At 34.5% G+C, this 18,186-nt stretch overlaps 1 protein-coding gene across 1 annotated transcript in view; it reads left to right on the plus strand.

The window, feature by feature from the left end:
• CWC27 (CWC27 spliceosome associated cyclophilin) overlaps nt 1-18,186 on the plus strand; it is a 192,454-nt gene that overhangs the window by 81,069 nt on the left and 93,199 nt on the right. Inside the window, exon 11 of the mRNA XM_038530711.1 lies at nt 10,884-10,987. Within this exon, the coding sequence (XP_038386639.1) occupies nt 10,884-10,987 (104 nt within the window). The remainder of the gene's footprint in view (nt 1-10,883; nt 10,988-18,186) is intronic.

An 18,186-nucleotide genomic window follows, 5' to 3' on the forward strand; every position in this document is an offset into this window, starting at 1 on the left:
TGTTTGATACTGTAATAAATGTAGCTCATTAAATTTTTTTCTAAATGTCTTAATTTATTTTTTGTAAAAATGATGCCTACTCATAAAAAATTAAGACCATATATCAGAGCAAGAAGAAAATAGGAAACCCGAAACAATACACCTACATCCAGAAATAACTATTATTAACAGCAGGTGAACATTATTCCAAACATTTCTTAAACTGAGGACTAGGGGAAAAAGTGATGGTGGTGAACAATAAATCCATTTTCATATGAAACTAAGACCATGTAACTGAAAATTCTATATATACATGCTATTAACATTGACAACATAAAAACAATAATGTAACTAACCCAAATTGGAAAATGGAGGAAGGAAAAAGTGGAAAAAATGTTAAGTATTTTAATTTCCTCAACGTTTAAGTCAGGAAGTTAATCAGTACAGCCTAAAATTGAATCATGTCATTTAAAATAAAATCCAATTTTTTAATATTTCTATGACATTTTTTCATAAAATGGAAGACTTTCTTAGGAAATCTCTGGACACAAGCATTTATATAAATTTAGAATTTTTTTTTTAGTCTTCCATTTAGTATTATGTTAAATTCAAGTAAAATAAAACTAAATTCTTTTTAAAATAAAATGTTTTAATCTTGCTTTTTTTCCTCTTCTTGAGTCACTACCAGAGATGAGGAAACAGGACAGGGCAAACTTCTGCCTTCAGTATTGGAGAGACAGACAGGTGACCACAGGGAATTGCAGCTCACCTTAGCACAAGGAGAAACGGCTATGGAAACAGTGCTGGGATGAGAAGCCTGAACTATAATTGAATTGCTGGAGGCTCTGTGTGGACAAATGTGAGAGCTAAAGACTCCAGGGGGACACAGTTATACAGAGGCCTCCCCACAATATTGTGAGCTATACCTCTGAGAGTTCAACTAAGTTCTTATAGTAAATATAACAGAAAAATCCCTAGTGATTCCTCCAGAAAAGGGTAAAAGGAACCATTTTAAAATATAATGGAATATGGTGTTCTTCTTGCTTGTCTTTAGAGAAAACTAGTTAACTAGAGAGCCTAACCTGCTGGGCAATTATCAGAGCCTAACTTACCTGGGGGAAGGGAAATAGCCAACTCCCTCTAGCTCTATCCCTCCTTATGGGAGAAATGAAACACCTAATTCCAGTTCCCTCTAGCCTTCCATGTGGGAGAAGGAAAACATAAATTCTAGTCAACTGTAGCCATCTTGCCCACACCTAATGGGGGACAAATAAACAAGTCTGAGAAACACTTGTGAAGTCATAGTCCAGAGGTATAGGATAACTAAAAGACTAATATCTAATCATGGTACTATTGGGCATCCCCTCCCACACCTCACTACCACATTATTAAAGGCCTACTTATAACAATTCCTTTTACCTAATATATCATGAATGGCTACCAGGAAAAAAATTACAGGGCATACCAAAAGGCAAAAGACACAATTTGAAGAGATGGAGCAAGCATCAGCACCAGATATGGCAAGGATGTTGGAATTATCAGATTGCGAATTTGAAACAACCATCATTAATATGCTAAGAGCTCTACTGGTTAAAGTAGACCACATGAAAGGACAGACAGGTAATGTAGGCAGGGAGATGAAGACCAAAATGATGAGAAGGAACCAAAAAGAAATCTTACAGATCAAAAACACTGTAAGAGAAGTGAAGAATGCTTTTCATTGGGCTTACTAGTAGCCTAGACACAGAGGAAAGAATCTCTGAGCGAGAGGATATATATCAATAGATTCTTTGAAGACCAAAAACCTAGGAGAACAAAGACTGAACAAAATAGAACAGAATATCCAAGGACTGTGGAACAATTGCAAAAGATGTAACATGCATATTGGGAATACTGTACTTTTAATGAGACCTATGATCATACATACTTTTTTGGGCAGTCACATCGTGGTGTTGACTCAGATTGTGCTGTTAGCTAAATGCCAATCGGTCTTGTATATTACTGCTGCTAGTACTTCTTCTACCTCCTAGCCCACCCATTTATCCTACACCTGTATTGGTTTGTCTTCTGCTTTATACTCAAGGCAGCATGATAAGCCAGAAAGTGGGTAAGCACCTATTTTATAGTATATTAGTAGAAATATATCCCAAGCTTAACTTTGACCTGTTATTTTGCATTCTTGAAATAGTTAAGCTAGTTACAACTAATCCATAATCATTTTTGTTTAAGCATTAAGCCATTATTTGTCCTTTGCTTTTATTTTTTTTTAATGTTTTATTTTTTTTAATATTTTATTTTTTATTTATTCATGATAGTCACACAGAGAGAGACAGAGAGGCAGAGACACAGGCAGAGGGAGAAGCAGGCTCCATGCAGGGAGCCTGACGTGGGATTCGATCCCAGGTCTCTAGGATCGCGCTCCGGGCCAAAGGCAGGCACCAAACCGCTGCGCCACCCAGGGATCCCCCTGTCCTTTGCTTTTAATGACAATAATGAAAGACATCATTTTATATTGAATAAGTCCATGACTAGTTTTACAATATGTCCAGCTACTTGCTCTATCAAAGAAAACGGTGAATTTAATTTTAAGTGATTTATCCATGTTTATGCTGGTTTTTTAAATCATTTATTTATTTATTTATCTATTTATTTATTTATTTATTTAGGGGAGAGAGCGCACACAGGCACATGGGGGGAGGGGCAGAGAAAGAGAATCTTCCAGCAGACTCCCCACTAAGCAATGAGCCAGCCCAACATAGGACTGATTTCCAGGACCCATGAGATCATGACCTGAGCTGAAGGCAAGAGTAGAATGCTTAACCTCATTGAATCACCCAGGTGCCTCTATCCTGATGTTTTAAGATCAATTTGTGGTGTTCTGTATTTTGATGATGATATGTCTACATTTGGATTTTCTTTTTATTTATCTTGCTTGAATTCATTGAGCTTCCTGAATCTAAAGACTATTATTTTTCATCAGTTTTGGAAAAATTCTCAGGCGTTGTCTCAATTTCAGTTTCTGTTTTTTCTTTCTGCAGTTCCACTTATAATGGACTTTCTCACTCTGTCTTCCTTTCTTTTAACTTCCTACAGTTGTTGATTTTTTTTCTCTGTTTTGTATCCTATGTTATGTGTTTTCAGATATATCTGATTCACTCAGTCTCTTTTTTTCATCTATTCACTAGTTCATTGAGTTTAACTATTTTCTTTATCACTTTTGAAGGTTGTTCTGATTCTTCTTCCAGTCATTGATGTAGATTTTGTATTCAATTTTTTATTCTCTCCATGTGATAAATATACTTGTTTTATTTTTACAGTCTAAAGTTTTGAGGGTCAAGTTCTATTATTATTTGTTGTTCCTTTGATTCTCACAATGCCTTATTTCCTTGTATATTGGGAAATCTTTTTATTGGGAGGTTTTGTTTGTTTGTTTGTTTGTTTTTTAAAGAACTCTTCAGAGTCCTTTGAAATCTGACTGAAAATTTCTTCCTTCAGAGAGAATTTGCCTTTTGTTGCAACAGGCACATTACAGTATAATAGCTCACTAGTGGGTTTTGTTGTTGTTGTTTTAAGATTTTATTTATTTATTTGAGAAAGAGCATTGAGCGGGGGGGAGGGGCAGAAGGAGAAGGAGAAGCAGACTCCCCACTGAGCAGGGAGCCTGATGTGGGGCTCAATCCCAGGACCCTTGGATCATGACCTGAGCTGAAGTCAAATTCTTAACCTACTGAGCCACTCGGGAACCCTTGATTAAAAATCCTCCTTAGATATCCTGAGAATATTAGCTTGAGAGTCTGCTTACCTGCATGGACCTGAAAGAGACAACCTTCTTTATAGTCTTCCTGTGTTTTTTTTTAGTAGATATGTTTATTCTGAGCTTTCCAATGAGTGGAGAATCGTTAAATTTATGTGTAGGAGTATACTTCGATCCTCATGACTAAAGCCCCATGTTAAAACCTACAATCCTGGGTTACTAAGACCACTTAACTCAGAGTACCCCAATAATAGTTGCCGTGCTTCTTGCTCTGGTTCTCAGTCTTCTTATTTTTCAACCCCTTGGTTTTTAGCAAACTAAGCTATGTATTTAAAGAGCTAAGTTATGCATGTATTACATTTTTATAAATGTATTCAGCTATTTAAATCTATTCAGCTCTTCTGAGTGTTTGATTGCAAGAAAATTTTCAGGTTTCCTTGTATGTTGCCTTACTGGAAATGGAAATCTCATGTTTTTCATATTGAGTTAATATCATTTGTAAAGTTGGATTGTGGAATAGACATATGGCTAAAGACCGAATTTCTGCCACAACAAATTTACTCCACTTCTGTGAAATATTAGCTAAGCCAAGATCTTGCCGTAAAATAACATGCTTGATTCTGAACTTCTTACTTGGTTTTAGACAGAATAGCAATACCACCTACTGTTATGGACATTTTATGATTTTGTGCAGGATTCACTGTTTAGGCTTTTTGGAAAAGAATAAAACTTTCTAAGATGTGAAGGAGACCTTATAAGATTAATGGCAATCTACATCAGATGTGTAAACTTTTTATTTAGAAATAAATGTGATCTTTCACATGAAATGAGTAAGATTTTAAGTCTGAAGGCTATATGCAGGTGCATTTAGACTCCTTCTTTCCAAATTGCAGTCTTCTATTCCTACATATTGGTGTAACAGATTATGAAAGACATGTAGAGCATTATATCTCTCAGAGTACACCCTTCATCTTTTGATAGATGCCTTCTAAGATCACGTAGACTAAAAGTAAGGTAGGTTCTCTGTTAGCCTACCTCACAGAATTTGTAAATATATGTACTTTTCTTGACTAGTTAATTCTTCACCTTCTCAACTAGATTATAATGAAAAAAAGAAAAGCAGTTCAGTTCCAAGTGTTTAGTAACCAGAGTTAGAATATGGGAATTTTGTAATTTTTAGATTTTTTGAACTGTTGCATTTTTCATTTTCATAGCATATGGTATTTAATCCAAGCAGTGCATCAAACCCAAAAACTTATCAGTAAGCTTTTGAAATCTATGCATTCATGAGAAAAATAAAAGAATTTGCCATTTTAATCTCTAGTTAGCCTAATGTCTCAGTTCATCAGTAATTGATTCTGTAAATAGTAAAAACAGAAATGGTGTTTGTGGTGGGGATGAGAAAAATAGTGATAATAGAAGCAAACCAATGTTGAGTACATATTCTGGGCCAAGCATCATGTTAACTATGCTAAGCAATTTCTATGGAATTGTATTCATTTCTTACAGCCTTACTATTTTTCACATTTTGAGTTGCAGAAACTGAGACTCAAATTGCTTTAACCTAGTTGTCTAAGGCCAGACTGCTGGTACTAGGTAAACATACAGTCGGTTTCCCTGATTTAATATAATAGGTTAGCTATTTCCTGAATATATGTATATATTTTCACAATTCATGTGTATACTACAACATATTATGATACCTTCTGATCCATGCTAAACCTCCATTCCCCGCGTCTGCTGATGATACTATAAGGCTAAAAATCGTGCCATACATCTGTAGTTTTAATGGATCTGATAGGCCATTATTATGCTATTTTATTATTTCATCAACAGCCAAGCCGTTGTTTCATTACAAGCAGATTCGGTATCTTTGTTTTAAGGCAGCAGACTGAAAACCATGAAGGGTGTACTGTTTGCTTTGCAATCATTTCCATGTGTTATGAATTCTTATCAGATGTTAGGAAATAGCAGGCATAAGCTAACTGCAAATACTGTATCTATGGTCCAAGAAACAATGATCTGTAATGGACATATGTTTAGCTGTCAGCTTGCTTAATAACATCTCTAAACAAATTCATTTATTGTCCATTGTCCACTTCATTTTCATAAAGTTCTTTTCAAAAGCCTGTCAAACATAAGGTCCTTTTTCTTTTCTTTTTTTTTTTTTTTTTGGAGGTGAATGTTAGAAAAGGCCAGTGTTGGAGTTCATCACCCTAATATTAAGATACTTCTCATGGTATAAGAAAAAAGAACAGATATAACTCAGAATTTTCCTAAGGCACATTCCTGGAATAAAGAAAAGAAAAGCATCTGGGAGGGCGCCTGGGTAGCCCAGTTGTTTAAGCATCTAACTCTTGTTTTCAGATCAGGTCATGATCTCAGGGTTGTGAGATCGATCTCCACATCAGGTTCCACACTCTTTTAGGGAGTCTGTTTGGGATTCTCTTCTCTTTCCCTCTCCTGTTGCCCCTTCCCCCACTCATGCTCACTCTCACTCTCTCTAAAATAAATAAATAAAATATTTTTTTTAAAGCATCTGGGGAAAAATAAAAACTGAAAATTATGCAAGGTAAGTGTTGTTGCTATTTTAAATCTTCAACCTCAAGTTGAAAAGCTGCACAATTTAAAACATTGCAAGCTTTTAACTACTTCTATAAAGTGATATGAACAGTCTGATGAAAATACACACTTTATAGTTATAAAAACTTTCCTGTGTAGTTACTTATTCATAGTGTCTTCTGTATAAAAAACATTCAGCTTAAGAATCAGGTATTCAAGTCTAAATGTACTGTTCATTCAGTGAGTAATTAGCAAACTAAGTAAGAAACCACATAAAGAATCCGGAGTCTGTATGTATCATGTTTACAGTTCCATTATTAACTTGGGCAATATTGAAGATTATATTCCAGAGAATATAAGATTGGGAACCCTAAAATTAGACTGTGACCTAAGAACTACTTTAAAAGCTTGCACTTCATTCCAGGAGTTATGTATTCCACAAGTACCAACAGATAGTGTTGTTTCAGTAGTCTGAAAGATTTTAACACTGTTGTAAATTCTGAATCATTTGAAAAATTCAACATAATGAAGCAATTTTGAATCATCTTATAGACCTTCCCTTTTCTGTCTCACTTTATCTTTTTTGAGTTTTTATTCATCCTTATTCAGTTTGTATGTTATTATGGCTCCTTCAATAGTGCATCCAAGCCTTCGGCTATTTAAGGATAGATCTTTAGAAGCTGGCATTATGTGTGCATTGCCCTTTATAAAAATTGTGAACAGAGTTGATCTTCACATATAGTAGAAGTAACATTTATTTATAGTAACTAACATAATAAAGAAATATGGCTACATCACAAACAACCCTTAACTGTAGTGCTATTTTCAACATGATCTAAAGAATAGAAGCTACCATCTTTTGAACATGTATTGGGTGCCCAATATTTTAAATATCTTACCTCCATTTTATATTTGAAGAAACTGAGTCTTGGAGAAGTTAAGTAATTATTCTAGGTCACTCAGATAATAAGTAATAGAGTTAATTTTTAAATTAGGACTTTCTGAATTCAAAACTAATATTTTGATAATTGCACTTTACTGACTCTGTCAGCTTATACTGTCACTGCCTCTCATTCTTTGCATATTTCAAATGACTCTCATAACTAGTTTGTTTAGCTATCATGCAGCATTTCCTATTCAATTTCAAAATAATCTTCCCCTCAAAGACCTTAGTATTCAGAAAACATCATCTAAATGTCTGAATTACTTTCCAAATTAAATTCTTTCAAATAGTATAATAAAAAGATAATGGTATTTAGTGGATAAAGCAAAGATGTGGTTGCTATTCCCTGTGCTCGTTTAACTTCAAGAAATAGGAAGTAATTACATTTATCTGAGGAATACACAGTGAGAGCCTAAATTAGGCATGGATGTTGAGAATCAAGAGGAGTAGTTCTATATAAGACAGATCGGAAAGGGATCCCTGGGTGGCACAGTGGTTTGGCGCCTGCCTTTGGCCCAGGGCGCGATCCTGGAGACCCGGGATCGAATCCCACATCGGGCTCCCGGTGCATGGAGCCTGCTTCTCCCTCTGCCTGTGTCTCTGCCTCTCTCTCTCTCTCTCTCTCTCTCTCTCTCTCTCTCTGTGACTATCATAAATAAATAAAAAATTAAAAAAAAAAAAGATCGGAAAATGATATACTTCGACAGTGATTCAGTGAAAGGGTAGGGAAACAATCCCAGAGGAAGTTTAAAGTCTAGTCATTAGGAGGAAAATGGTTCCACAATCGAATAGGGACTTGGGGGAAAGGAACAGATTTGGGCAGGGAGGAGATGTCTTCAAGTTTGAACACAGGAAGTTTGTAATTATGCAGTGTCTAGCCTCCACTATCCATCTAGATCTGGGCCCTTGAAATGTGGCTATTTTAATCTGAGATGTTCTGTAAGTGTAAAATACATACCAGATTTAGAACATTCAGTACAAAAAAGAATATAAAATATTGTATTATATTTTGATATTGGTTGCATGTTGAAATAATGACATTTTGGACATACTAAATTATTGAGGTAAGATAAATTTTTTAAATTAATTTAACTTGTTTTCTTTTACCATTTTTTTAAATGTCATTGCTAGGAAACTTAAAATTGCATGTATGTCTTACCTTATATTTCTTTTGGGCAGCACTAATGTACATGAAGATTTATAACAGAAAGCAGGCCCAGGGGCACCTGGATGGCTCAGTCAGTTAAGCGCCTGCGTTCAGCTTGGGTTATGGTCCTAAGGTCCTGGGATCGAGCCTCATGTTGAGCTCAGTGGGGAGCCTGCTTTTTCCCTTCCCTCTGCCCCTCCCCTTGCTTGTTCTCTCTCCCTCAAATACATAAATAAAATCTTTTTTTTTTTTTTTTTAATGCAGGACTAAAAAATCAGGGCAAAACATCTAGATTTGGAAATAACTTATATAAAAATGACATTTGATGTTATGAGGTTAGATAAAAATGCCAGTGTACAGGGTATAGAAATGAGAAAAATGCCAAGAATGATAGGTCGAGAACAGAAGGAGTAATTAAGAGAATAAGAATTGGAGAATCACAACTAAAGTGGTACATAGTCTGATTAGAATAGAATTTCAAGAAGGAAGGAGGGGTTAATATTGAATGACAAAAAAGCCGAAGAGGAAAAGGAAGACTGAGAAAAGGCCATTGAACTTAGTTGATTCAGAAGCAGTCTCAGTAGAGTATAAGGAGGATAGATTGCAAGAGAGTAAGAAGTTTGAGGTTGATAAAGTAAACTCTATACATAAACTGTTCATTCAGGCAAGGAATCCCCTGGTGAAGATATCATCACTTGATTGGAGCAGAATCCAGGGAAATTTGAGTATGTTGTTTGGCTGAATGAAAGGATCAGTGAAGCAGGCGTGCTTGGAGTTGTAAGGAAGAGAAGATCATTGCTATCGGGCGGTTTTTACGTACTAAATCCCAAACTTACACGCATATTGGAATCACCTGGGGAACTTGTTACAAGGGCAAATTCCCAGGCAATATCTCACATCTAACAAAATCATATTCTCTGGAGCCTTGTCTCAGAGCATGTTGTAAACAAGTTCTTCTAGGTGATTATGGCATGTTCATAAGAGCAAACAAGAAGATTAGCGGTGCTGGTGAAGATATCAGTGAAACAGCCAACCATATCTAAAATGGATAGAGAGCCTGGTGGGTAAGAATAGGGCTGATGGATTATGAACTGTGAAAGTGTTAGCTTTCATTTTAATATGAATGAGCACAGGTTCAATAAGAATGAAAGACAAAGTTAAAAAGGAAATAGATTTTGATCAGAGGAGGAAGTTTCAGAATCCAGGATCTTGGAGGCCAAGCAGATAGAAAACATGGCTATATGTGTTGGATGTAGATAAGAGGTCAAAAGAACTGAGTAATGCACTTTGGTAACTGATACAGGACAATGGCTTTTTTTTTTTTTTTTTTTTTTTAAGATTTTATTTATTTGGGAGAGAGAGCACAAGCAGGGGGTAGAGGGGGAGGGAGAAGCAGGCTTTCCACTGAGCAGGGAACAAAATGTGGGGCTCAGGACCCCAGGCTCATGACCTGAGCTGAAGGCAGACGCTTAACCAACTGAGCCACTCAGGTGCCCTTAAGACAGTGATTTAAACGAGGAAAAAAATGTATAAGATTTGGGGATCAAGAAGAAACACAAAGGTTGTCAGTATGGAGCTATTTAGACTTAAGATTTCACAAAATCTTTCAGCTTTTGTGAAAGATGGCTTGAGTATCTTTTAGACCTTCTCCAAACTTGTTAACCTACTCAAGTTTACAATGTTCTTTGAATATCTGTTATTCACTCTAGCTTTTACTGAAATAGAGTGGATGCCTGACATTCACAGATAGGAAATGCAAAGTTTTGACAGGCCACAAATGACCCTAAGGTTTCATGTCATGGGTACAGAGCATAGGAATGTGAATCTCCCCTAAAACTGGCGTGTAGAAACCAGTCATGTAGGGACTTGTAACAGTCAGTATTACATCTCAGTTTACCTTTAATATATGATTGTATTAATAATCAGAATACGTCAGCCTGCTAGATTTCACACAAAGGGTAGAATTGTGGTATTGAGTGTGTTAAAAACTAGTTGAGTTTTAAAAATTCAGTTTAAAACATTTTAGCACTGCACCTAGCATGGAATTGCTTAATAAATGGTAGCTTCTGGTGCCAGTTCAGGGATTCATCAAGTTTTAAAGCCACATCTTTTTGTATATGTCCGGGTTTAGCAAATAGAATTTCTGTTAAAGTTTTGTTTTGATTCAGGATCTCCAAGATTTATTACACTGGAACTAGAATGTTAAATTTGCAGGTGAATTAGGAGAAAAGTGGATCATTTATCACTTACCTGTTTCTGTTTTATATATTTGAAAGGGATTTTTTTATAGGTAATTCATATTGCTATTATGAAAAATTGCAGCTTTTACCATATTCTTTATCTGTGTGTCCATATCATAATACACATGTAAGAAGCAAAATGAATTACATTTTGTTTCTCTTAGATACTTAGTGTACCTGAAAACCAATAATCCTGTTTTTGCTAGACAGTTTTCTTTCTCACTGTATTATACTTACATAACTGTTTTTGGTTTATAGTGATGAACTCAGAAAAGAAGCAAGACAGTTAAAGCGGGAACTCTTAGCAGCAAAACAAAAAAAAGTAGAAAATGCAGCAAAACAAGCAGAAAGGAAAAGTGAAGGTAAGGATATTTATCAGGTGTTTATTTTCATTTGGTACATATCTTTCTTCCCTCCATCTCTTCTTCCTTCCTTTTCTTTCCCTTTTCATTCCTTCCTGAGTTTTGCTTTTTTTTTTTTTTTTAATACTTTTTTTTTTTTTTGACAGCCAACAAAATAAATTTCTAGTTAGGATTTTGTCTAAGAAGTAAATTCAGTCAAACATGATCATAAGTATTATTCTAAAAAGCGTAGTGAAAACTAACAGAGATTTGACATCAGACAAAATGTAACTGCCATAACATAGTTCACAAGAATGGAGTGTTCGTTTTTTATATTGTATATATATACCCTTTAAAACATTAAGAAAAGCATTTAGGTGCTATGTTTGTAATAACTTCAGTAAACATTTGTGCATTGCTTTGAATAATATGAAATTAAAGTCTTGTTTATGTTAAGACACTGAAAATCTAAAATACTAATAAATAAAGCTCATCAGAAACATTCAAAATAGGGATCCCTGGGTGGCGCAGCGGTTTAGCGCCTGCCTTTGGCCCAGGGCTCGATCCTGGAGACCCGGGATCGAATCCCACGTCAGGCTCCCGGTGCATGGAGCCTGCTTCTCCCTCTGCCTATGTCTCTGCCTCTCTCTCTCTGTGTGACTATCATAAATAAATAAAAAAATTTAAAAAAAAAAAAAAAAAAAAAGAAACATTCAAAATAATATCCTGCTATTAATACAGGTTAAATGTGTTCTTTGTTTTACTATTTTTATGAAACTAAGAGGGCTTTTAAAAAAGCTGTTTCACTGATGATCTTTAATTTAAAACTGTTTCATCTATAGAAAGTGTAATGTTCAATTTCCAAATTCACAGATTGGAACCCTCTGTTATCTTGTCCCAATAATAAATTATATTGTATATTCAATGAACATGATGAGAAATTTTATTGTTAGCTTTAATAATATATACTAAATTTGGCTTAACAAATCTGTTTTATGCATATGTCTTCCATAAACTCATGCTGTTTGGATACCAAGAAGTAATGTTTATCTACTAGGTTCTTGTTGTAACAGATACTGGAGATATATCAAAGAATAGGATGCCACATCTGGCCTTAAAGATTACATATTCTGATACAGATCAGCGGTACAGCATTTGACCATAGGCAGTATTTATTTTTAAGTAGCTCAAGTAATACCACATAACTATCTAAAGGACATAGTTCTTAGGTTATTTGCACCATATCCCCCACTGACTGACTGTAAAGTGTCAAAGTAAACACAAGTACTTAATGAAAAATTCAAAGTCATTGATTTGAATGAAACTAAAAAAATTAACTCATCATAATGCCACAAAATATAAGCTAAATTTAAAGGAAAGGATAAACTTATGTGTGACTAGGTCATGTAGGTAAAGTATAACCCAGAACAGAAACCAGCTATATTGGCAGTACTGAGATTTCAAAGAAGTACAGTGAGGGTTATTTTATTTTTAAGTTTAGACATAATTTTCTCAGAGTACTGTTCTGTATAATTAAAAACATTTTGAATATATGGAAATAATTCCTTTCAACCAGAAAAAGCTTTTACTTGAACTTTTAATTCATCTTTGAGCTAATAATTATTAGTATGCCCATGTCTCAAGAACCCTGCAGGGCCAGAGGTATGAAGTTGGCAAAAAATGGATGGTTCTTGCCTTTTGTATTATGATCTAATAGAGGAGTGAGAGAATTGGAAATAGATAATCACTGTAATAGTGTTCTATAGTTAAGGCTTATATTAGATATAAACAGTGCTGTTTTAGTTTGTTTATCTGCATTTGAAAGGTTTTAAAGAATGACTTGAATCTTAGAATGATTTCTTAACACAAAAGAGAAGATTCTTCTAGGGCTTCTAGATTCTTCCAGAGCTTATTTCAGTCTATTTATGAGAAAGTTAGCCATGTTAAAATCTTATTTTATGCCATAATTAGAAAATTATATTAGTAATTACCTCTCTGAATTTAATTTTCCTCGTATCTTCCAGAAATACCTGGATTTTCCTTAAATCTCAATGTCAGCTAATATTAGCTTCCACAAAAAATAAGGCATTTTATTTATTTATTTTTGATTGTTTTATTTTGAAATAATTTTAGACCTACAGAGAAGTTACAGAGTTCCCATATTCCTCTAATGTTAAGGTCTTATACAACCATAGTACAATGATTAAAACCAAACATTGGTTTTGACTAACTATGGACCTTATTAGAATTTCACCAATTTTCCCACTAACGACTTTTTTCTCTCCTATTTTTCCATCCAGAATCCCATATTGCATTTAGTCATCATGTCTTTCCTTAGTCTCCTCTGATCTGTGACAGTTCCTCAATCTTTCCTTGTCTTTCATGTCCTTGACACTTTGAAGAGTCCTGGTTAGATACCTTGTGAAATTGTCTTATTGAGTTGTCTAATGTTCTCTCATGATTAGATTAAGGTTATGCATTTTTTTGGCAAGACTGCCACAGAAATGATATGTCCTTTCCAGTGCATTATAAAGCTATCTATTGTCTTTTTAGTCTTGATACCACCTGGATCACTAGTGTTTAAAGAAATGTCTGTTGAGCTACTACTCTCTAAAGTTACTCTTTTTCCCTTTGAGATTTTTAAGTGTTTGGGGGAAAAAAATACTTTGAGACTGTCTATCCTGTTTCTTTTCAAGCTTCCTCCCACCAACTTTAGTATCCATTGGTGGATCTTGCCTATAGGCAACAGTTATTTACAGTGATGTTCTAATGATGACTTTTTATTTCCCTGATTCCTCTTTTATTACTTGAAATTCTTCTGTAAGAAAGATATCTCTCTATTTATTTACTTACTTATTTATATCAATTTGGCTTATGAATATTTATTCTATGTGTTATCATCCCAAACTATCATTACTTTATTTTGTTGTTCAAATAGTACTAGAATTGGTTATTAGTAATTCTTTCAGGTTGGCTCCTGTGTCTTTTTAACTTGCTCCCAACTTTGAGCACATTTTTACTTTTGAGCATAAGATGCTCCAAGTTGATCTTATGTTTTCCCCACTCCAGATTTGGAATCAATCACTTCTCCAAGGAATTCTGGTTTTCCATTGTATTTAGAAATCAAGATCTAGGCACTAAGTCAGTCTTTTTATTTTGATTCTCATAATTTTAGAGTCCTACTAGGAGCAATATTGTTTTATCACCTTTTTGTTAAAATGCTGAACAAAATTTGCTTTTAGCCCCTGTCTGTGATGCATTATGATTTACCTTTTTCCTGGAATTGCATTTCCTCTAAATTTACTTGACCTTCTTAAATTGACTAGTATGGCTAATGTTAGAAAATTGTTTATTATGAAATATTTGTGAATTTCAGTAAACACTACATTATATTTGAAATTCACATGTTCCTATGAAGTTTTTGTTTTTTTTTTTAAAGATTTTATTTATTTATTCATGAGAGACACACACAGAGAGAGTCAAAGACACAGGCAAAGGGAGAAGCAGGCTCTGTGCAGGGAGCCTGACGTGGGACTCGATCCCAGGTCTCCAGGATCACACCCTGGGCCGAAGGCAGGTGCTAAACCGCTGAGCCACTGAGGGATCCCTCCTATGAAGTTTTTAAGTCCAGTTTTCCTTCTTGCCTCATGATTAAAAATGACCCCATGAGGCATCTCATTACACATCACTTTAGAAACAAAGTAGAATTTTAAGCATCCCTGAATATATGTCAGAAGTTAGCCTATCTTCTCAGCTGAAAGATATTCCATGGTTAGATCTATATAAACTCTGGGAACAGATCCAAAGGTTCTCATAAGCATTTTCATAATAAGATCATCACAGGGAAAGAAGTTGAAAGTGTTACTTGACTTTGGCTCTATAACTTCATATATCAGCTGAACCTATTCAGGAGAGATTTCTTGATTGGGTTATATGGCTACATATCTAGCTTTTATAAAACATTTTCTTTTAATCCAAGACTAAATTATCTAAGTTTTGTGACAACTCTGGATGATTTGGTCTTTTGAATATTATATAGTATATCTAAAAATTTAATTTGCCAATAGACTTATTAAAAAGCGGTTTTTATTAGGTATTTTGGTTTGTAAACCAAAAATATAGACGATATAGACACAATATTGTGCAATATAGACACAATATTATTTTCCAAATGAATTTCCATCTAGATGCATGTACGACATCTGCTAATATAGAAAGACTAAAAAATATACTAATTTTGATATTTTTAATAGTAATTTTGTAGTAATATTAAGTGCTTGTTATATGTAACACTAAAGATTATAAGAATACTTTAGAGTATTATATCTTCTCAAAAAATAAAGAGGAAAGTGTTAAGATTTTTAAGTTCAGTTACTTTTTGCAGTGATATTTAAGCCTGTGGGACTCCATTTTCTTATAAATCCAGGTAGAAAATGCCCTGTGTGCCCCTCACGGTTCTTGTTAAGAAGTGAATTAGATAATGAGAAGACCTTTAATAAATTTACAGTTCTATGTAACAAATAATTTTAAATTTGTAAGGAAAAAAATATAACTATTTCTGGTTCCATTTTGTCCTATCCAAGTCCTATTAATGGAAATTTTGAATTTTAATACTGTGTTGCCTGATTATATATAATCAATATAGCTAGGTGTAAAATACAACATAAATCAAAATTTCAAAATAAACATTCCTTTCAGGTACTTTCACAATTACATTTCTATAATAATATTCTTTGTTTAAAAGGGGTTTATGTATGAGGTTGTCTACATTCTTAAGTAAAACATCCATTAGTATTATTTCCCAATTTTATTAATTTATCTGTTAAGTCTAATACTTGCGGACTATTTTAGACTTTAACGTATTATCCTCAGATTAAAAGTACTTGAGAAGAAATCATCAGAACAAAAAAGCTTTGCATTCTATGTTTGTGCATTCATCTTCCCAGTTTTGGCCTTGTGTGAATGGAGGCCTCCCATTTAGCATTTAGCCAAGTGTTCTAATAGATGTGATACTTTATCAGGGCTTCAGTCGTCTTAGGAAGTCTCCTTTGATCAGAGTGCCTTTGGTTTTATAATCTTTACCCAGTTTCTTGAGCTAGATCCTTAGCCAAAGGTGTATAGACAACCAGGAATTTATATTCTAACTATAGTTGTACTTCTTTTTTTTTTTTTTAAGGTTTTTTTATTTATTTATTCATGATAGTCACACAGAGAGAGAGAGAGACGCAGAGACACAGGCAGAGGAAGAAGCAGGCTCCATGCAGGGAGCCCGACGTGGGATTCGATCTAGGGTCTCCAGGATCGCGCCTTGGGCCAAAGGCAGGCGCCAAACCACTGCGCCACCCAAGGATCCCTATAGTTGTACTTCTAAATCTCTTCTATCACCGTAGCCAAGTTACTTTAAAATCAGGACCCATTTATTTCTCTCTGTAGCCAAGTTACTTTAAAATCAGGACCCATTTATTTCTCTCTGTATAAATTTAAGATAAATAAAATGTGTTATTCCTATTTTTATAATGTTTTACTGTTAAGTATTTCCTTTTTATTAACTCCTTTAATTCCATCATAACAGAAAATAAAATACTTTTGTTGCTTTTACATCAATAAATACTTTGGGCCCCATACAATTGAACAATCCTAAATATATTGCTATTCAGTACTACCTTATTATGGTGATAGTGCCATGGGTACAGGCACACGTCCAAACCCATCAATCTATACATGTCCAAACAAGTGCAGCTCTTTTATATACCAGCTATGCCTCAACAAAGCTGCTCCCCCAAGAATATTAATGCACAATCCATAAACCTCTTAACATCTCTTCCCTCATAAGAAAACATACACTTACAGTTGAGCCAACCTATTAATCTTTTGCAAACCAATGTAAAACAAAGCTTCTCTATGAAGTAAAAATGTATATAGGACCATTTATTTTTTTCTTCAGTGTTCTCAGGAAAGCTCAAAGTCTGCTATTCCTTATATCACAAGGATATTGTCAGATAACAAATATGGTTGTACTTCTACATAAGTATAGAAAGAATATAAGAAAAGCATTACATAAATATAACCTCATAATTTTTGCCATTGGTTTGCCATCTAAATATGTCTAAAGGCTTCAGATAATGTCTTAAAAGAGGTTTCACCAAAAAAGTAAAAAAAAGGCTTCACTTTTGAAAATGAAAGAAAACATTGAGGAATAAAGCCATTACATTCGTCTATAATTAGAAATTTTTATGATAGTGTGAAATTTGACTCTACGATTTAAAACAGTGAAATTAGGGGATCCCTGGGTGGCTCAGCGGTTTGGCGCCTGCCTTTGGCCCAGGACACAATCCTGGAGTCTGGGGATCGAGTCCCGCGTCAGGCTCCCGGCATGGAACCTGCTTCTCCCTCCTGTGTCTCTGCCTCTCTCTCTCTCTCTCTCTCTCTCTCTCTCATAAATAAATAAATAAATAAATCTTTAAAGAAAATAAAAATAAAACAGTTAAATTGTATTCTCAGTTGAATGCAGAATCTATAGGTTCTAACACCCCAGTTTAGGTGAATGAGGAATGTAGTATTTTACTTTAAATACCAGCAATGTCAGAAGAGATGTATTAAGGACAATCCTGTTTACAGCCTGGGAGTCTCTTTAGTCCCACTGTAAATCATCCAGGCCTGTGCATATGGTTTTTATACCAATTTGGAATAGGATTGATAGTTAATTGGAGATAGAGTTGGTTTCCTGTATTGACTCTGTCAAGATCTTTAACAAACTATATAATCCTTTTCATTAAATTATGTCTCTAAGTCCTTTCCAGGTTTGAATTTCTTCCTATCAAAACTAGTATCAAACTGAACATAGTCACATAGAGGTACAGGTTTAGACATATTCTCTAATCAGTTTTGGAAAGATCCTCTTTTCAAAGTTCAAAGCACACAATACCTATTCTCTAACTAGTGCCAGAAATTAGAGGAGGGAGGGCAATCTGAGCTTGTAAATCAAGAAAGAATTTGAAAGCCTCTTCATGAACACATCCCTAGAGTGTTGTGTACCTCTCAAATTGCACTGGACCATTTCAGGTTTCGTGAGACTCTCTTTGGATTAAGTCAGACTAAGGCCTCTCAGGCTTGATAGGTTGTAAAAGTATATCGTTTATGACTACTTTTCATCTATCATATAATGTTAAACTAGCTTAATCTTGGTTTTTATAAGAAACAGAAGCTCTTTTGGAACGTTA

The sequence above is a fragment of the Canis lupus genome, chromosome 2 (genome assembly GCF_011100685.1).
Source record: "Canis lupus familiaris isolate Mischka breed German Shepherd chromosome 2, alternate assembly UU_Cfam_GSD_1.0, whole genome shotgun sequence".
NCBI lineage: Eukaryota > Metazoa > Chordata > Mammalia > Carnivora > Canidae > Canis > Canis lupus.